Source organism: Lactuca virosa, chromosome 5 (genome assembly GCF_052849685.1).
Source record: "Lactuca virosa cultivar CGN04683 chromosome 5, Lactuca_virosa_CGN04683_v6, whole genome shotgun sequence".
Lineage (NCBI taxonomy): Eukaryota > Viridiplantae > Streptophyta > Magnoliopsida > Asterales > Asteraceae > Lactuca > Lactuca virosa.
In genome coordinates, this window is record NC_136430.1 from 405,554,973 (window position 1) to 405,569,756 (window position 14,784).

Here is a 14,784-nt window from a genome sequence, read left to right on the forward strand (position 1 = left end):
CATAGATTCAAGGTTATTAGGGTTGCATGTACACTTAGGAAGTGTTAGAATGCTCAAAAACCCATCAGAATTTGTAGCATCTGCACCTATTACTCAGCTCGTAAAACCTGACCATGGAATCCGTCCCATTGATGTGGTCACTATATGGAGGCGTTCGGTTTCGAAGGTTGATATGAAAGGCGTTGGTAAAGAAATGACACAATACCTTAGTGACTTTCAATTTGGAGTAGGTGTGTCAGGTGGCGCTGAAGTTGTTATTCATAGTGTCAATAAGGTGTTGAGTGCACGTCATGATGATGAGTCTCTTGTAATGCTTAGTGTGGATTTCTCGATTGCCTTCATTCTGGTGGATGGATCTGCCTTACTTCATGAGGTCAGGATGAGGTGCCCTTCCATTTCTTTGTGGGTGGAATTCTTATATGGACAGGCAGTAAGGTTGTATTTGGGAGATAAGCATATCTGGTTCACTACTAGAGTCCAGCAAGGCAACCCTTTGGGACCATTTCTTTTTGCTCTTGTATTGCACCCACTTGTACATCGGATTAGAGACAATTGCAAGCTTCTTCTTTGTGCTTGGTATCTTGATGATGGGACCGTCATTGGAGATTCAGATGAGGTAGCCAAAGTAGTGGACATCATTAATGTGGCAGGCCCATGATTGGGTCTTGAACTGAATATCAAGAAAACTGAGCTATTTTGGCCTTCATGTGATGGTAGGAAGCTTCGTGCAGGTTTATTCCTTGCTGACATTGGGCAGACGTTATTGGGGGTGAAGCTTCTTAAGGGAGCTGTTAGTAGAGATGCGAGTTTTATTAGCAGGTTAGCCATGAAGAGGGATGCCAATGCTGTTGATTTGATGTGTCTTCTTACACAGTTATATGACCCCCAAAGTGAGCTCCCTTTGCTTCGATCTTGCATGGGCATCGCCAAACTTTTCTTTGGCCTGAAAATGTGCCAACTCGTTCACATGGAGGAGGCTGCTTTGTGTTTTGATAAAGGGTTATGTGGGTCGATTTATGACATTATGGTTTGTAGGGGTGGTATATTTAATGACCACTTGCTTCATTACCAATTAGGTGTGGTGGTTTGGGGTTGTACTCAGCGGTAGAGGCTTCTTCTTATGATTTTGTGGCCTCACGAGCTCAATCGTGGGTGTTACAAGACCACATCTTACGAGATAGCAACATATATGGTATGTATTCTGTTTATGCTTGTGTTTTGGCCTGTCTTCGTGATACGATTCCGGGCTTTGAGTTCATCGTTTTCACTAATAAGGATACCGCCCCTTTAAAAGCCCAACATTCATTGGCGTGTGCTCTTTTTAGTAAAATGATCCAAGATATGGAAGTTCACTTCGGTATGATGATCAGGAAAAAAGTAGTTTTTGAGTGTCTAAGGGCACCACAAGCTCATAATTTTCTTATGTCTATTCCTATTGACAGGCTTGGCCAACATATATCGCCAGTGGAGTATCGTTCTATCCTCAAGTATCGCCTCATGATCCCTTTATTACCGGTTGATGAGACATGCCCTGTTTGTCGCAAGGCATGCTTGGACTTATCTGGGGAGCATGGAGTTCATTGTAGAGAGCTCCCGAGTTTCAAATACCGACACGATCTGGTTAAGGATGTTCTTTTCGGAATATTTAGGAGCGCTGAGGTTTCTACCAAGAAAGAGGCACCCGTGAACTTTCTGACTGACCCTTTGGAAAGAAGATCAACACTTAGACCAAATGATGTTTTAGTTTTTGGATGGACTGGAGGGAAGCATGCATGTGTGAATCTAACATGGCTTTCCCCTATTGTGGGCTTGGGGAGTGGAGTTTTTACTGTGAGATAAGCTGCTTTAAAAGGTGTATCATGCAAAGTGGTAAAACATGAGAAAACGTGCATGGAAAATCAACATACGTTTATACCTTTTGCATTTGATACTTTCGGTTTCCTTGCGCTAGATGTTGTGGAGCTCCTCACTAGAGTCCAACGGGTTATGCATAATATTGTTATGACCCTAGGATCTATGGATGTTGTTCTTAAAAGAATTAGTTTTGCCATAAAAAACGAGTTGTGGTACAGCTTGTTGCTTGTTACCCGTTACGTCTATGTAAGACTTTCCTTAAGAGAAGTATAATGCATGGTTAATTGCATTCAAAAATGGAAAATTGTAGAAAAAAAGGTATTAATCCTAAATAAGTGTGTAAATGAAAAGTGCGGGACAAATATTTTCAATGAGCTTCTAGAGAACGACATATGTATAAAAACTATTCTTTTATTGGAATAGATAAATGACATACGTATAAAAAACTATTTTTTGATTGGAATAGATATATCAAGGGGTGTTTAACAAAAAACTTTATTGTTTATTAGCTTATAACTTATCAACTTATTACTTTATAAGCTAATAAGTTAGAGGGAGTTAACTTCTGAAAAAATGGCTTATTAGCGGTTTGACATCGATATAAATTATTTTTATCCGAACACTTGTTAAGCTTATAGCGGTGAATCGATAATAAGCTAATAAGCTCATTTGCCAAACACCAAAGTTATGAAACTTCAATCATCTTACTTCTATTATTTATTGAAGACTAAAATGTCATAACATAAATGGTTAAAATATAAAATTTTATTTATATGTAAAGTAACCAAATAAATAAAAAGTTTGAATTTTATTCCACCTTTTTGACACCAAAAACTACAAAAGATTATAGCTTCATTTCTTTAGAAGTAATGTTGCACAATATCCCCTATATATCTAAAACGCTTACCACCACAATCTACATAACATAATCTTTAAAATCGACCAAAAAAGAAGCTCGATAAAATAAAATAAAATAAACCCATTCCATAAAACAAAGTTACAAATAGTTCACATCACAAAACCCTAGAAAATTACACGCCGACTGGCACCCGCTTGTACAGATTATTCGGCAACCGTGGTGTCGCCCTTGCCTCAATCGGGTGTTTCATGTAAGTAACCATCCCCGGATTCTCCGTCAAGTCAACTTCCTCCGGCATCATCCCTGCAGGTGGGGTCCACTCAAAATGATGCAAAAGATGCCCTAACATAGATGTCACCAAATTAATTGCCAGCTGTGCACCCGGGCACACCCTCCTACCGGCGCCAAACGGCAGTAGCCGGTAATCATGTCCTTTAACATCCACATCCTCCTCAAAGAACCTCTCTGGCCGAAACTCCTCCGGGTCCTTCCAGATGGCCGGGTCACGTGCTATGGCCCACACATTAACATGGACGATTGCTCCCTTTGGGACATCATACCCACCAAGCTTTACATTTGAATTGGCCTTGTGTGGGAGCATTAATGGGGTAGGTGGGTGTAATCTTAGGGCTTCTTTGGCTATTGATTGGAGGTATGGAAGCTTTGAGAAGTCGGTTTCTGACATGATTCGGTCGGTTCCGATTACACGGTCGAGCTCTTCTTGAGCCTTTTGTTGGACCCGTGGGTTCTTTACTAACTCCGCCATTGCCCATTCCACCGAGATCGAGGTCGTGTCCATTCCTGCCGTAATCATGTCCTGCTCAAAAGATTTGACAAATTAGTCGAAAGATTCAATAAAGATTATGGAAACTTACGGTTTGTTTGTTTGTTACGTTGGACAAGACATAACATGTGTGCATTAAACTTGGACCGACTAATGTCAATAAGACAAAATTTGCATTTTTGTCACACCTGAAAAGATGTAATAAGGTTGGACACTTGTTTTCGTTCTTTTGTCTATACAAAAGACAATAATACCCTTTTTAATCCTCATCATGAAAAAGTCCTAGAAAACATGTCCATATCCGGGCTACGCCCGGGTTGGACACTTTTTATAAAAGTTTTAATGATGAGAAAGAGAGTGGCATTCTTGCCTTTTGCGTAGACAACAAAACAAAAGCGAGTTGTTGTCCCAACTTATTCCATCTTTTTAGATGTGACAAAAATACAACTTTCGTCTTATTGACATTAGTTGCAGTCAAAGTTTAATGTACGCCAATCGCAATACAGCTTCTTCTTGTTCTGTCTTGTCTTGTCATGTGTAACAAACAGAGCTTATCAGATTAGATGGTAATTACATACCCAAAGAAGTCCGATAATCGTGTCGTCGCTAAGGTCGTACTTTTGTTGAAGTGTATGCAAAGCATCGATGAAATGCTCTTGGGTCCCACCGGTTTTCTTGCGTGCAATATCGTGTTCAGCCATGATGGCTTTTGTAAGTCGGTCTCTGCGTTGTTCATGTTTAGCAAGAATTTCGTTTTCACCTGCAAAGAACCAACGTAACCATGGAATATTCTCGGCCATGAAAACCTTGCCACCGATCTTGATCCCATTAGACACAATTCCTTTGAATTCTTGCCCTTGATCATCCATTCCACCTTCGGGAGTCACAAATCGCTTCCCAAATGTCAATCTTGTAATATTGTTGAACGCAACCGTTCCCAAATAACCCCTCAATGGTAAGGCTTTTCCACGCTTATCTGCACACAAATTCTCGATCATGAGCTAGGGTATTTACGTCTTTTGCAAAATCGAGTCCTATATCATCTTTATGAATCAGTCTTATTCTTGTTTCGTTTCGATTTTTGTTACATTAACATTTCATTCCAAATTGCACAATAAGAATATTCTCTACAGTCTTTACAAATATGGAATTATTTTTTAATATGAAAATAATAATGTGGAGCAAAATCTTCTACCCAACTCCACTAATATTTTTGGGGCCGGCTGGCAGGATTATGTCCCATCTGAAGTCAGTTTTACGTTTTTCAACATTAAATTACAATATTATTCTCATGAATTCAACATTAACTTATAAAGATATCCAAAAGTGAAATCTGTATAGTAGCAATAAAAGTTCCCAAAAAAGTATATGTTCTTTCTGGAAAAGAAATGATAGAAAATAGACTTTTAAATAAAACAAAAAACAATAATAAGGAATTAATACTTAATAGTCAAAGATAAAGATGGATTAATCCATCACCACCGATTGATACTTGTTCAACTTGAACTCTTGTTCTTCAATGGAAGGTTTAAGTTTAATTAATATTGACCAAAAGCGATGCGATTGATATGATGAATAATATGATAGAGTTATAGACTAGCCAATTTAACACAAAAAACATAGATCTAGATATGCATAAAGCAAACATGAACAATTGAAGAGAAATGAAACCAAATTGAACTGAATCAAGAAGAAAATCATACCAAGATCAGTAGAGTGTCTGAAAATGGATTCAACCATGGCAGTGACTTCATCTTCTCTGATAGGTCTCAGAGCTTCAAGTCTCTTAGGCGAAAACAGCTCCAAATTACACACTTTCCTGACCTTCACATAGTGAGGTCCGTAATCAGCCCAGATCAAATCCTTTCCACCTCTACTAAACGACATCGTCGCCCGATTCCTATGCCTATCAGCCAACTGCTGATCATTCTCCTTCAGCACCTCCTTAGCCAACTCCGAGCTGTTTACAATCACATTTAGCTTCGAATCTAAGTAGACGGAGAAGATCGGGCCATAAGTTCTCGCCCATTCGGCATAACACCTGAATTTAACCGGTTTGACGTCGTAGAGGTTTCCGACGATGGGAAGTGGGCGTGGGCCGGGAGGAAGGTTGAACCTGAGGCGTTGGTAGAGGGATGGTAGAAGGTAGAAGACGGTGGAGACGAAGAGGATGGCGGCGGCTAGCAGAAGCAGCACAGCCATGGTTGATGGTGGATGGTGGAGATTCAGTGGGATTGTGGGAGAAGGGGGTTTGGTTAGGTGGTGTATTTGTAATGAGGCTTTGGTTGACCGCGTGGTGGCGCTCTGGTCCACGTGAATGGTCAGAAATCTTGTAAACAAGGGGTGGGAAGTGGGTACTGGGTAGGTGGGGATTATGAATTTCTTCCGCAACCTACTACATACAAAAAGCAAAACGTTATTTATTTATTTGTTTTCTCAAATTGAAGGATATATATATATATATATATATATATATATATATATATATATATATATATATATATATATATATATATATATATTAGCCGTTTACCCGCAACAAGTGACGGGTGCGAATAGTTTCTACAGACGATTAATTCTTTTACGCAAATAGTTTACTACATCTAAACAATTATCAAGCGACGGGTACAAATAGTTTTTTCATAACTTAGTTTCATATGTTGGATTTATTGTGTCGAAAATAGATCTTTTCTATTTCATGATAACATATTTGATTTCGGAGAACAAAAAATGTATTATAAATATCTTAGTCCAAAACCCTAAAGTCTATCATCTGCATTTATTCTATTATGTTATGTATTATAAATATCTAAGTCCAAAATAAATCATTTATTGTGTTATGTTACGACAATGTCCAAAACCCTAAACTCTATCATCTGCATTTAAATGTAGGTTTATCATTTAAATGAAAATTTTATATTGGGCCTTAAATTGGCTGGATCAGATTCAGCTTCAGTTTCAGCTTCACGTTTCGGTTCTGGGTATCCGACTTTATTTTTCTGAAAAAAAAAATTTATTAGTGACAAATTTTATATTTCACTAAAGGTTAATTCTTTCTTTTAAATGTATATTTTGATTTATTTTTTAAAATTTGTTAACCAAATTATAAAATAGCAAATTATGTGTTTAGATTTACTTTTTGTTTTGACCATCTACGGTTAATATATTTATAAAAAATCAAGAAAATAAGATAAAAGCTATTTAATTACAAAAAAACAACACAGTAATAGTGAAATGGATATTAATACATATTATTTAGCGAAGACTTTTTAAAAACATTATATATAAACGTTCTATTTTGCATGTCACTCATTCATAATAAAGGGAAAAAAAATTATAACAAAATTCATATAAAAAGTGTTTACATAGAAATTCCAAAATCACACCATATATATTACAGTTCTTGTGTTATTTTTTTTTTACCTCTAATCTAATTCATATACTAAAGTAAAACATTATAGCTTGCATTAATGCTCTCTTTTAATCCAAATGAAGCCTAAAATGTAAAATAAAAGAAGGATAAAACGACATGAAAAAAAAAATCCATATCTTGTCAGCTCTCACAACAAAAAATGCATTTATATGCAATTCCAGAATCATACAAAATCAAACCTCATAAATACATTAGTACATACTATGAACAATCTATATTTCTAACTTGAAACATAGCAAAAAGAATTAAAAAAAACAAAAAAAAAAAAAACAAAAAGAACACCAAAAAGACAGAAATATTTTAGTCTGGAAGGAATAATGACATTTCTATAATGTATTGTAATGCTACAACTCAACGAAATTAAAGGAGGAACCAATTAGGGGCAAAAAGGTACATTCTAATATTCAAAAAACAAACAAATCAACTTCTTCCAACCTATCAAAAGCCCCACCAAGTGGTCCATCTTCCACTCCATAATCTTCATGAAAATTCAAAAGAAAATTTATAAAAACTTAGGAATCAAATTGTAAATTAAACAGTTAAATTATCTTGAAGTACTTAGGGTTGTTTTGGGTTCAAAATTACAAACACATTTATTTTCAAAAATGGTAATTTGATTCCCTCCGTAAAGTTGTTTTACATAGATTTTTTTTTTAAAATTAATTGAAAACCTTAATTATATAGTAATAGAACATCAAAATTCAAAGAAATGCCAATGAACATGTTAAATTAAAGCTCTTGTTTCTACCTGCTTAAGATTAGCTTCCACATTTACACGAATGTCCAGATTCTTAAGTGAGTTCAAGGAGAGACAAACGATAAACACAGTTATCTTATTATCACGACTTCAACATGTATGCATTTTCACACCATTACTCCTTTAATACACTCAAATCCATCATTTCCTCATTCTTGAACTACTACATGCAGATAATCCACAATAATCAGAGAAAACACATAATAGACCAAATCCATGAAAATTTATTATAGTACCCTTTTTGTCTCGTGAAATTGTGACACTTTATCTAATTGTCAAATTATATAAATTACCCATCCTAAAATGGGTCACAAAAGGTAAGCATTTCTTTCTAATCGCACTAACATTCAAACCCTTTGATTTACAACTTGAGGTTTAATAATGAAAATTAGAATATTTATTTCCTTGGTATGTATTCTAAAATCTGATATGGCTCCGCACACAAATCCTTGTTTCATGTTTATTGAAAAGGTATGGAAGATGTTTGGCGGATAATTAAACATTCAAGTCCATAGGGAATAAAATATAATACCTTTTCTTCTGTGTATCATTTCCTTATGAGCTACTTTCTTCAGTTCTTCAAGTTGTGGTTTTGCAAAATTTGGCTCCGGTCTTCATACTTTGGCAACTCTTCATTCTAGATCTCGTACACAAGCACCAAAAAGCGCTAATTTAAGCTTTGGAAATATTTAACAAGCTTCAAATATTTTTTTAAAAAACAGGAAAATTAGCTTATTTATGATTTATTTTAGCAAACTCTGGCATCGATGGGGCCATCCCATTATTTATATTTCTCATAAGTAGCTTCTTAAGTCATTTCTCGAGTGCATTCATCATCGTACCCTCCATATCCACTTGATCCACACAAACTCCTATAAATTAAAGTATGCAATAAACATTAATAAGATATTTTAAACATCAACGCAGGTAAAACTACAATTTCCAAAATGGTAAGGGTCGAAATGATAATATAAGTAAAAAAAATACATCAAGAATGTAAATGAGGCAATACATGACAAACCACAAAGTAATTAGCAATAAAGAGAAAAGAGACACACTCGTACTGCTCCAATAAGAAAAAGGCATACAAAAATTTGTAAATCAGCCCGATTTAGTTGATCGTCACAGTAAAAACAGATAGATGAAATTAAGAAAACCTTGTTATGCCTTTTTGTGTTTTCCTGCAAGTACCCCCTCTTTAACATCAGGTAAGTCGCAATGATCCTCATCATCAGTAAGCTCCCTCCATAAGCATCACACTGAAATAAAATCTTCAACAAAAAACAAAAGATGGGGGTTTTATGTACAGAGAGAGGAAATGAAAAAGTAAACACAAATTTGTATCCCTATGTTCTTTCTTGTAAATCCTTCTCGAATGAACTAACGATTTGGGTTTTATCTAAACACGAATCTGGATCGTTGAAAGAGAGGTGAAACCTTCTCGATTTCTAGATTTGTTCTTGTACATATTTACCTCAAATCGAACCCACAACTGGAACTATGTTCTAGGAGTATCGATGTGGAATGAAAGAGAGAGATGTGAGAAAAAACAAAAGATGGTTATGGAGGTGTAGATAGGGTGTGTGGCAGTGAATGACATGTGTGACTATGGTCAATTGACGACAATAGAGAGTGGTGGTGGGATGGTAGATGAGTTTAGCGTTTGCTGAGAAAAGGAAGCGTATTCTAAAAAAGCCTCAAATTTCGAAAATTAAACGGGGTCCAGGAAGAGGATGTATCTTAGTGAATGTGTGTATATGTGAGTGTGGGACAAACAGGCTGCAAATGAATACATCAAACCCACATGTAGAACAGAGTCTGCAAATTTGGGGAGAAAGACGATGGAACATATAAAGATGGGTCTGATTATAAGCCCTAAAATCGATGGCCATGGTAAGGAGCAAAATGTCGGCATTGAGTTGTAGACGGTGATAGTGGTGGCTAGCAAGTTCACATCTTTTAGACCATGAAACAACATATATGATATTTTACCCTACGAAGATGGTCCGATATTCTATGGTTTCTAAGGTTTAGATTTGGGGTGTCTTCGGTTTCTTAGAGAGAACAGGGTGGTGCGCGGTGGTGACTGTAATAAAAGAAGATAAGAGAAAGAAAGAAGGTGAAATAGAGATTATGTGAAATCTTACCTGAGGGCGGTGACTGGAAAAGAAAAGACTGTGGTAATGGCGCTGTTGACTTCATTGGATTCCTAAAAATCCATTTAAAACATAAATCAGAAAGATATTAAATCGATAAAAACTGATGATGGTGGTGTAGACGACGGTGTGTGGTGGTGGAAGTCACCGGTTAGGGAAGAAAGAGGCGGTGGTGTTAACTGATCATAGAGATGAAGGGGGAGAACAACATTCGTGTTTGGAGGGAAAATATGTGAGAGAGAGAGAGAGAGTGTGTGTGTGTGTGTGTGTGTGTGTGAGTGGTCATCATTTAAGGAGATTGGGGTATAGATCATGGTGGCGGTTGTGGAAGCCTGTAACAGTGGCGATGAGTGGTTGTAGTAGAGGCTGAGTTATGGGTGGCGTATTTTAGGTTTCATGAAGACCGATGAGAGTGGGATGAAAGATAAAGTGGAAATGCTTTATAACTTGTATAGGGGCTAGACCGATTCAATCGGATATCCGTATTTGACCCATTCAAAATTTTATCATTTTATTTGACTTTTTCAAATGTTAACCGATTCATGATTTTTTAAAGCATAAAGTTATTGTACATATTGTAGAAGAGGTTGTACCTCTTAAAATTAAGCATTTTAGGGTAAATGCTTATTAAAGTAATAAGATATATATATATATATATATATATATATATATATATATATATATATATATATATATATTGTCTCGGAGAAGTACATTTGTTATGTTTTTTTCTTTCGCTAAGCAATTTAACATATGCCGAATATGCCCCCACCTTGCTTATCTTTAATGTATCACCATCATAAAAATATGATAAAACTGCAAAAATGATCCCTGTGGTATGTATTTTTTTGGGGTTTTAGTCCAAACCCCGACTTTTTTGGCTTTGTGGTCCTTTTGGCCATGTTTGTACGTAAATTTGGTCCCTCGTAAAATTGAAATGACTGTAATGCCCTTCTGATATATTTTTTATGTTTTTTCTACTTAATTTAAATGAAAAAGAAAATAAATAATTAATTTGGGCCCAGCTCTCTCTCTCTCTCTCTCTCCTGGAAGCCATTCACACGGCATCACCTCCCAGTTTTGATTTAGGGAATTTAAGATCGCTTCAAGAAATCTAAATGCCAAATTGATGGCTTAAACAAACATTTGTGAAGCAAAATTACTGAAAATCAATGAACACAACTAAGAACTACATGCAGCATCAAAAGATCATTCAGACAAAAGATCAAACACTTGGTGGGCATCAACCACACACCCAAACACACAAAAAAAACCCACCTCCCCATTGTCATCTTCATCACATCCTGTTCCCACTTCCTTCTTCATTCCCACTTCCTTCTTCTTCTTCATTTCCGGCCACCGACTCCGGTAACAATTTTTTTTCCAGTCAAGAGTCTCCCAAACTTCTGTCAATAGGTTCTCAAAAACATCAGAGAACATTCTAACTGTTCTTACTTCCTTCTTTGAGTATTTACAAATGACAATACACCTACTAATGATTTAGGTTTAATTATTCATCATCTTCATCTGTCCCTGATGCTCCTCGTCACATGGTGGAGATCAAAGAGTGTGTCAGGTAGAAGAAGAAGAGAGGGTGGGGTTACTATCGTTTTTTCTCATTCTAACAAAGACTAAGTCGGAGGAGGAGAGGTCATTGTCTGAAATCTTCAAAACCCATCTCTTCATCTCCGACCCCCTGTACTCTTCTCATTCAGACCCGAAACCCAAAATCGAAGGGGAAAACAGATGGTTTTTGTAGCCTTTTACTCTAAACCAACAAAAATTCACGTATAAGGGTTGGAAAAAACAAAGCATACATGTAGATCTTCAACTTGTTTACATAAATTGATTTCACTCGTCATTGATGCAACCACCCTTTGGAGCTCCAAATCCTTGAGGTTTTTGTCCCTGAAATCATTCAACCAAGCTTACAATTTATCTTCTTCATCTTTAGAGTATTGATTTAACCACTCATTACTTTTAAACGCATCAATTTCACTTGTATAATAGCAGGTTCTAATCACAGTAGTGATGAACCTGTTGATGGTGAACTTGTAATTATACAATGTGTGGGGGTAGGATCAAACGTGCTATGGTGACAGAGGCTGAATCTGAGGGGCGATTCAGTGGTTTCCAGGAGCAGTTTGTCAATGTTGGTCGAAAGTGGTTTAGGGTTTTTCTTCAAAAGAGTGATTCTTTCTTGTTACGATCACAGAAAGAGGAATTATGTTCTTAATGCCAGGAGAGAGAGAGAGAGAAAGAGTGAGAGAGAGAGAGAGTGTGTGTGTGTGGGCCCCTTCTTATTTTATTAATTATTAAAATAAATAAATTAGTATTAGATTTAAAAAGAAATGAAAGAAAAATGGAAAATAAATACCCCAAGGGTATTACAGTCATTTCACTATTCAGAGGGACCAAAAACACAATGAAACTAGCTCAAAAGGACCACGAAACCAAAAAAGTTAAGGTTTGGACTAAAACCCCCAAAAAATGCATACCACAGGGACCATTTTTGCAATTTTGTCTAAAAATATCGAATTTGTTCTTTGAGAAAACCTTTTCTGTTTGTTTATAAGGCTTTCTTCAACCTCCGTCGACTTATGTTCCATGACAACAAGTTTATTTAAAGATGAAACCTGTAAAATTTGAATATGTTTCGATTTGTCGATGCAGCTTTTTAGGTAAATCACATTATACGATCCTCATATATAATCTGGGATGTAAACTCAACCCATTGGATTTTTAGTTATTTAATCTCAACCGTTGAAGCTTTATGTGATGTATGCATTTGATTTTACACATTATCCAAATTTATGGGCGGACATCCGATCATGAAGTACTTGACAATATATATAAATGTCTTGTAAATTCTATTCTCTATTTTACGCCTAAAGCTAACCAACATGAGTTTCTATCGTCTACCTTTTGGAGCTTATTGCCTTTGGGAGCTTAATGCTTTTGACGAAAATATTCACACTTACCATTTGTATCTTAATTCCTAACAGTTGATTACTTCAAATCTATACTTGGATATTGTACCATCTATATAACTTAATTTAGCGAGTTTTCCGCCAGCTAATTATCTACATGTAAGTGTTTGAAACTTAGTGTCACTTGATCCATCTTTGTAACAAGAAAGCAACTTGTACATATGGTTTTAGCTCTACCTTTAAAGATTGTAACTTTTATAGTAGATCGTCAGTATTGTACCACCCCGATCGAGACCCCTACTCAGCCAGTCCGAATTACACCTTACTAGGTATTGTACCACCCCGATCGAGACCTACTCAGCCAGTCCGAATTACACCTTACTGTCACTTGATGCTAATTTCGATATGATCAAAACATAACCAATAAACACAAAAACATCATGATTGAACCATGGATCATTGTTCAACAATTAATAGCAATGAACTTTACTACAAGGGGAATTAGGAGAATGCTTTTTCTTTATGTCAAGAAAAATCCTAAAGACCCAAAATAGACTCTTTATATCAATGTCGCACCCTTTAGCAACAATAAAGGAAGACGGCCATTCCTTGGCTACCAAGTTGGAATCGCAAAAGCCTAAAAGGGTTATTCCTTTGTGTTTTGTGTCGTCAAAAGGATGGATGAGGGGAGAAGAGAGGGGTGAACGAATTTTAGCATGTTTTAGGGTTTCCTTAGTGCCATCCTATAGTCTTCCATGCCTTATATAAGGCACAAATACTAGGATCCTTTCATAGCCTCCAAGTTTGATCAAATTATGGTAATATTGCCATAATACAAACTTATGACTATTATTGCATAAATAGTCATTCTAATTACACTCTATTGATTTCATTGATAAATAAGTAAATAACAAATTAATCCCTCTTACTAATTAACTATTCTTGCTTTTTTGTTGAGCCAAGTGTGTAACCCAAATAGACTCATGTAACTAATATTGTGTCACTAACATGTTGTATCGGTGGACATATCTCCAATAGACTCCCACTTAAGTACTGAGATCTTGAAACCTAAAGTTTGATCCATTTGAATGTAAGTGATCAAATATCCTTTTGTTCTAGTCTGATAAATGTGTGAAACGAAAATCTTGTCAAACTCAGATGTTCAAGATTCTGGTTCTCACTAGAGACATGCGTTGACCCAAATGATAGACTGCTACCAAATGGTGGAAGGAATAAATCAACTTTGACTACATAAACTTAGTAGTAAAATATGGTACAATCTCTTACTCGACACTCTTCCAAGTTATCGCTCTCCCGTTCAATAAGAACATGAATCCTAACTGCAAACATGAATCGTCTTTATTAGTTTGGAAGTCTACATCATGTAACTCATTACACTGATTTCTTCCTTACTAGCCATGGATCAAGGATGTATTCAAACACTTTAGATTTCCCTTGACTGCTATCCTTTGGGCTTTTCTAGTATTTCAATGATATTGATTTTTTATGCCCAAACCATACTAGGGCTCATATATAATGCATATGATTAATCTTATAGTTGAAGCATAAAGGACTCAATTCATCCAATTTTATCAATGGAACTAAGACACCAAGCTTAACTCAGTATCAAGCCTTACCGCATAAAGATAAACTCCTTTTTGGAGTTTTAATTCTCTTTATATATCATCTATGTAATTTTCTAACTTAACATGTTTAATCATCCATATCTATCTCTATATATCTTTATATCTAAAGTGTATGTTGACTTTTCATGTATTTCATAAATCAATTTCCTATCCAAGATTTTACATTTTTAAAATAAGGGGTTAGAGTGTCAAACCCAACAAACGAAGGGGTACAATGTCACACCCCCGAACCAGACGGAGGAATCGTCCGGGGGCCTGTGCGTGACTTCATCTTGAAATATCATTACAATGAATATAAATGAAACGTAACATCATCATCACCACGCATAATATGATATAACTGTCATTGTTCACATCAAGTACAA

The 14,784-nt window shown here is 36.0% G+C and overlaps 1 protein-coding gene and 1 long non-coding RNA gene across 4 annotated transcripts; both read right to left on the reverse strand.

The window, feature by feature from the left end:
- Positions 1-2,813: 2,813 nt before the first annotated feature.
- On the reverse strand, positions 2,814-5,850 carry LOC145111449 (cytochrome P450 98A2-like). The gene is made up of 3 exons (XM_079047723.1): positions 5,201-5,850; positions 4,076-4,473; positions 2,814-3,530 (listed from the first exon to the last, which is right to left on the reverse strand). The coding sequence occupies exons 1-3, from the start codon at positions 5,697-5,699 to the stop codon at positions 2,886-2,888; spliced, it is 1,542 nt and encodes a 513-aa protein (XP_078903849.1). The 5' UTR covers positions 5,700-5,850; the 3' UTR covers positions 2,814-2,885.
- Positions 5,851-7,228: 1,378 nt separating this feature from the next.
- LOC145116032 (uncharacterized) lies at positions 7,229-9,600 on the reverse strand. 3 transcript variants are annotated; one of them, XR_013711844.1, is made up of 5 exons: positions 9,162-9,600; positions 8,845-8,958; positions 8,220-8,559; positions 7,679-7,847; positions 7,229-7,408 (listed from the first exon to the last, which is right to left on the reverse strand). It is a non-coding gene; the product is annotated as an uncharacterized LOC145116032 (long non-coding RNA). The 3 variants fall into 3 exon arrangements; XR_013711842.1 differs by having other exon boundaries at positions 8,845-9,598; XR_013711843.1 differs by having other exon boundaries at positions 7,679-7,850; positions 8,845-9,598.
- Positions 9,601-14,784: the final 5,184 nt, after the last annotated feature.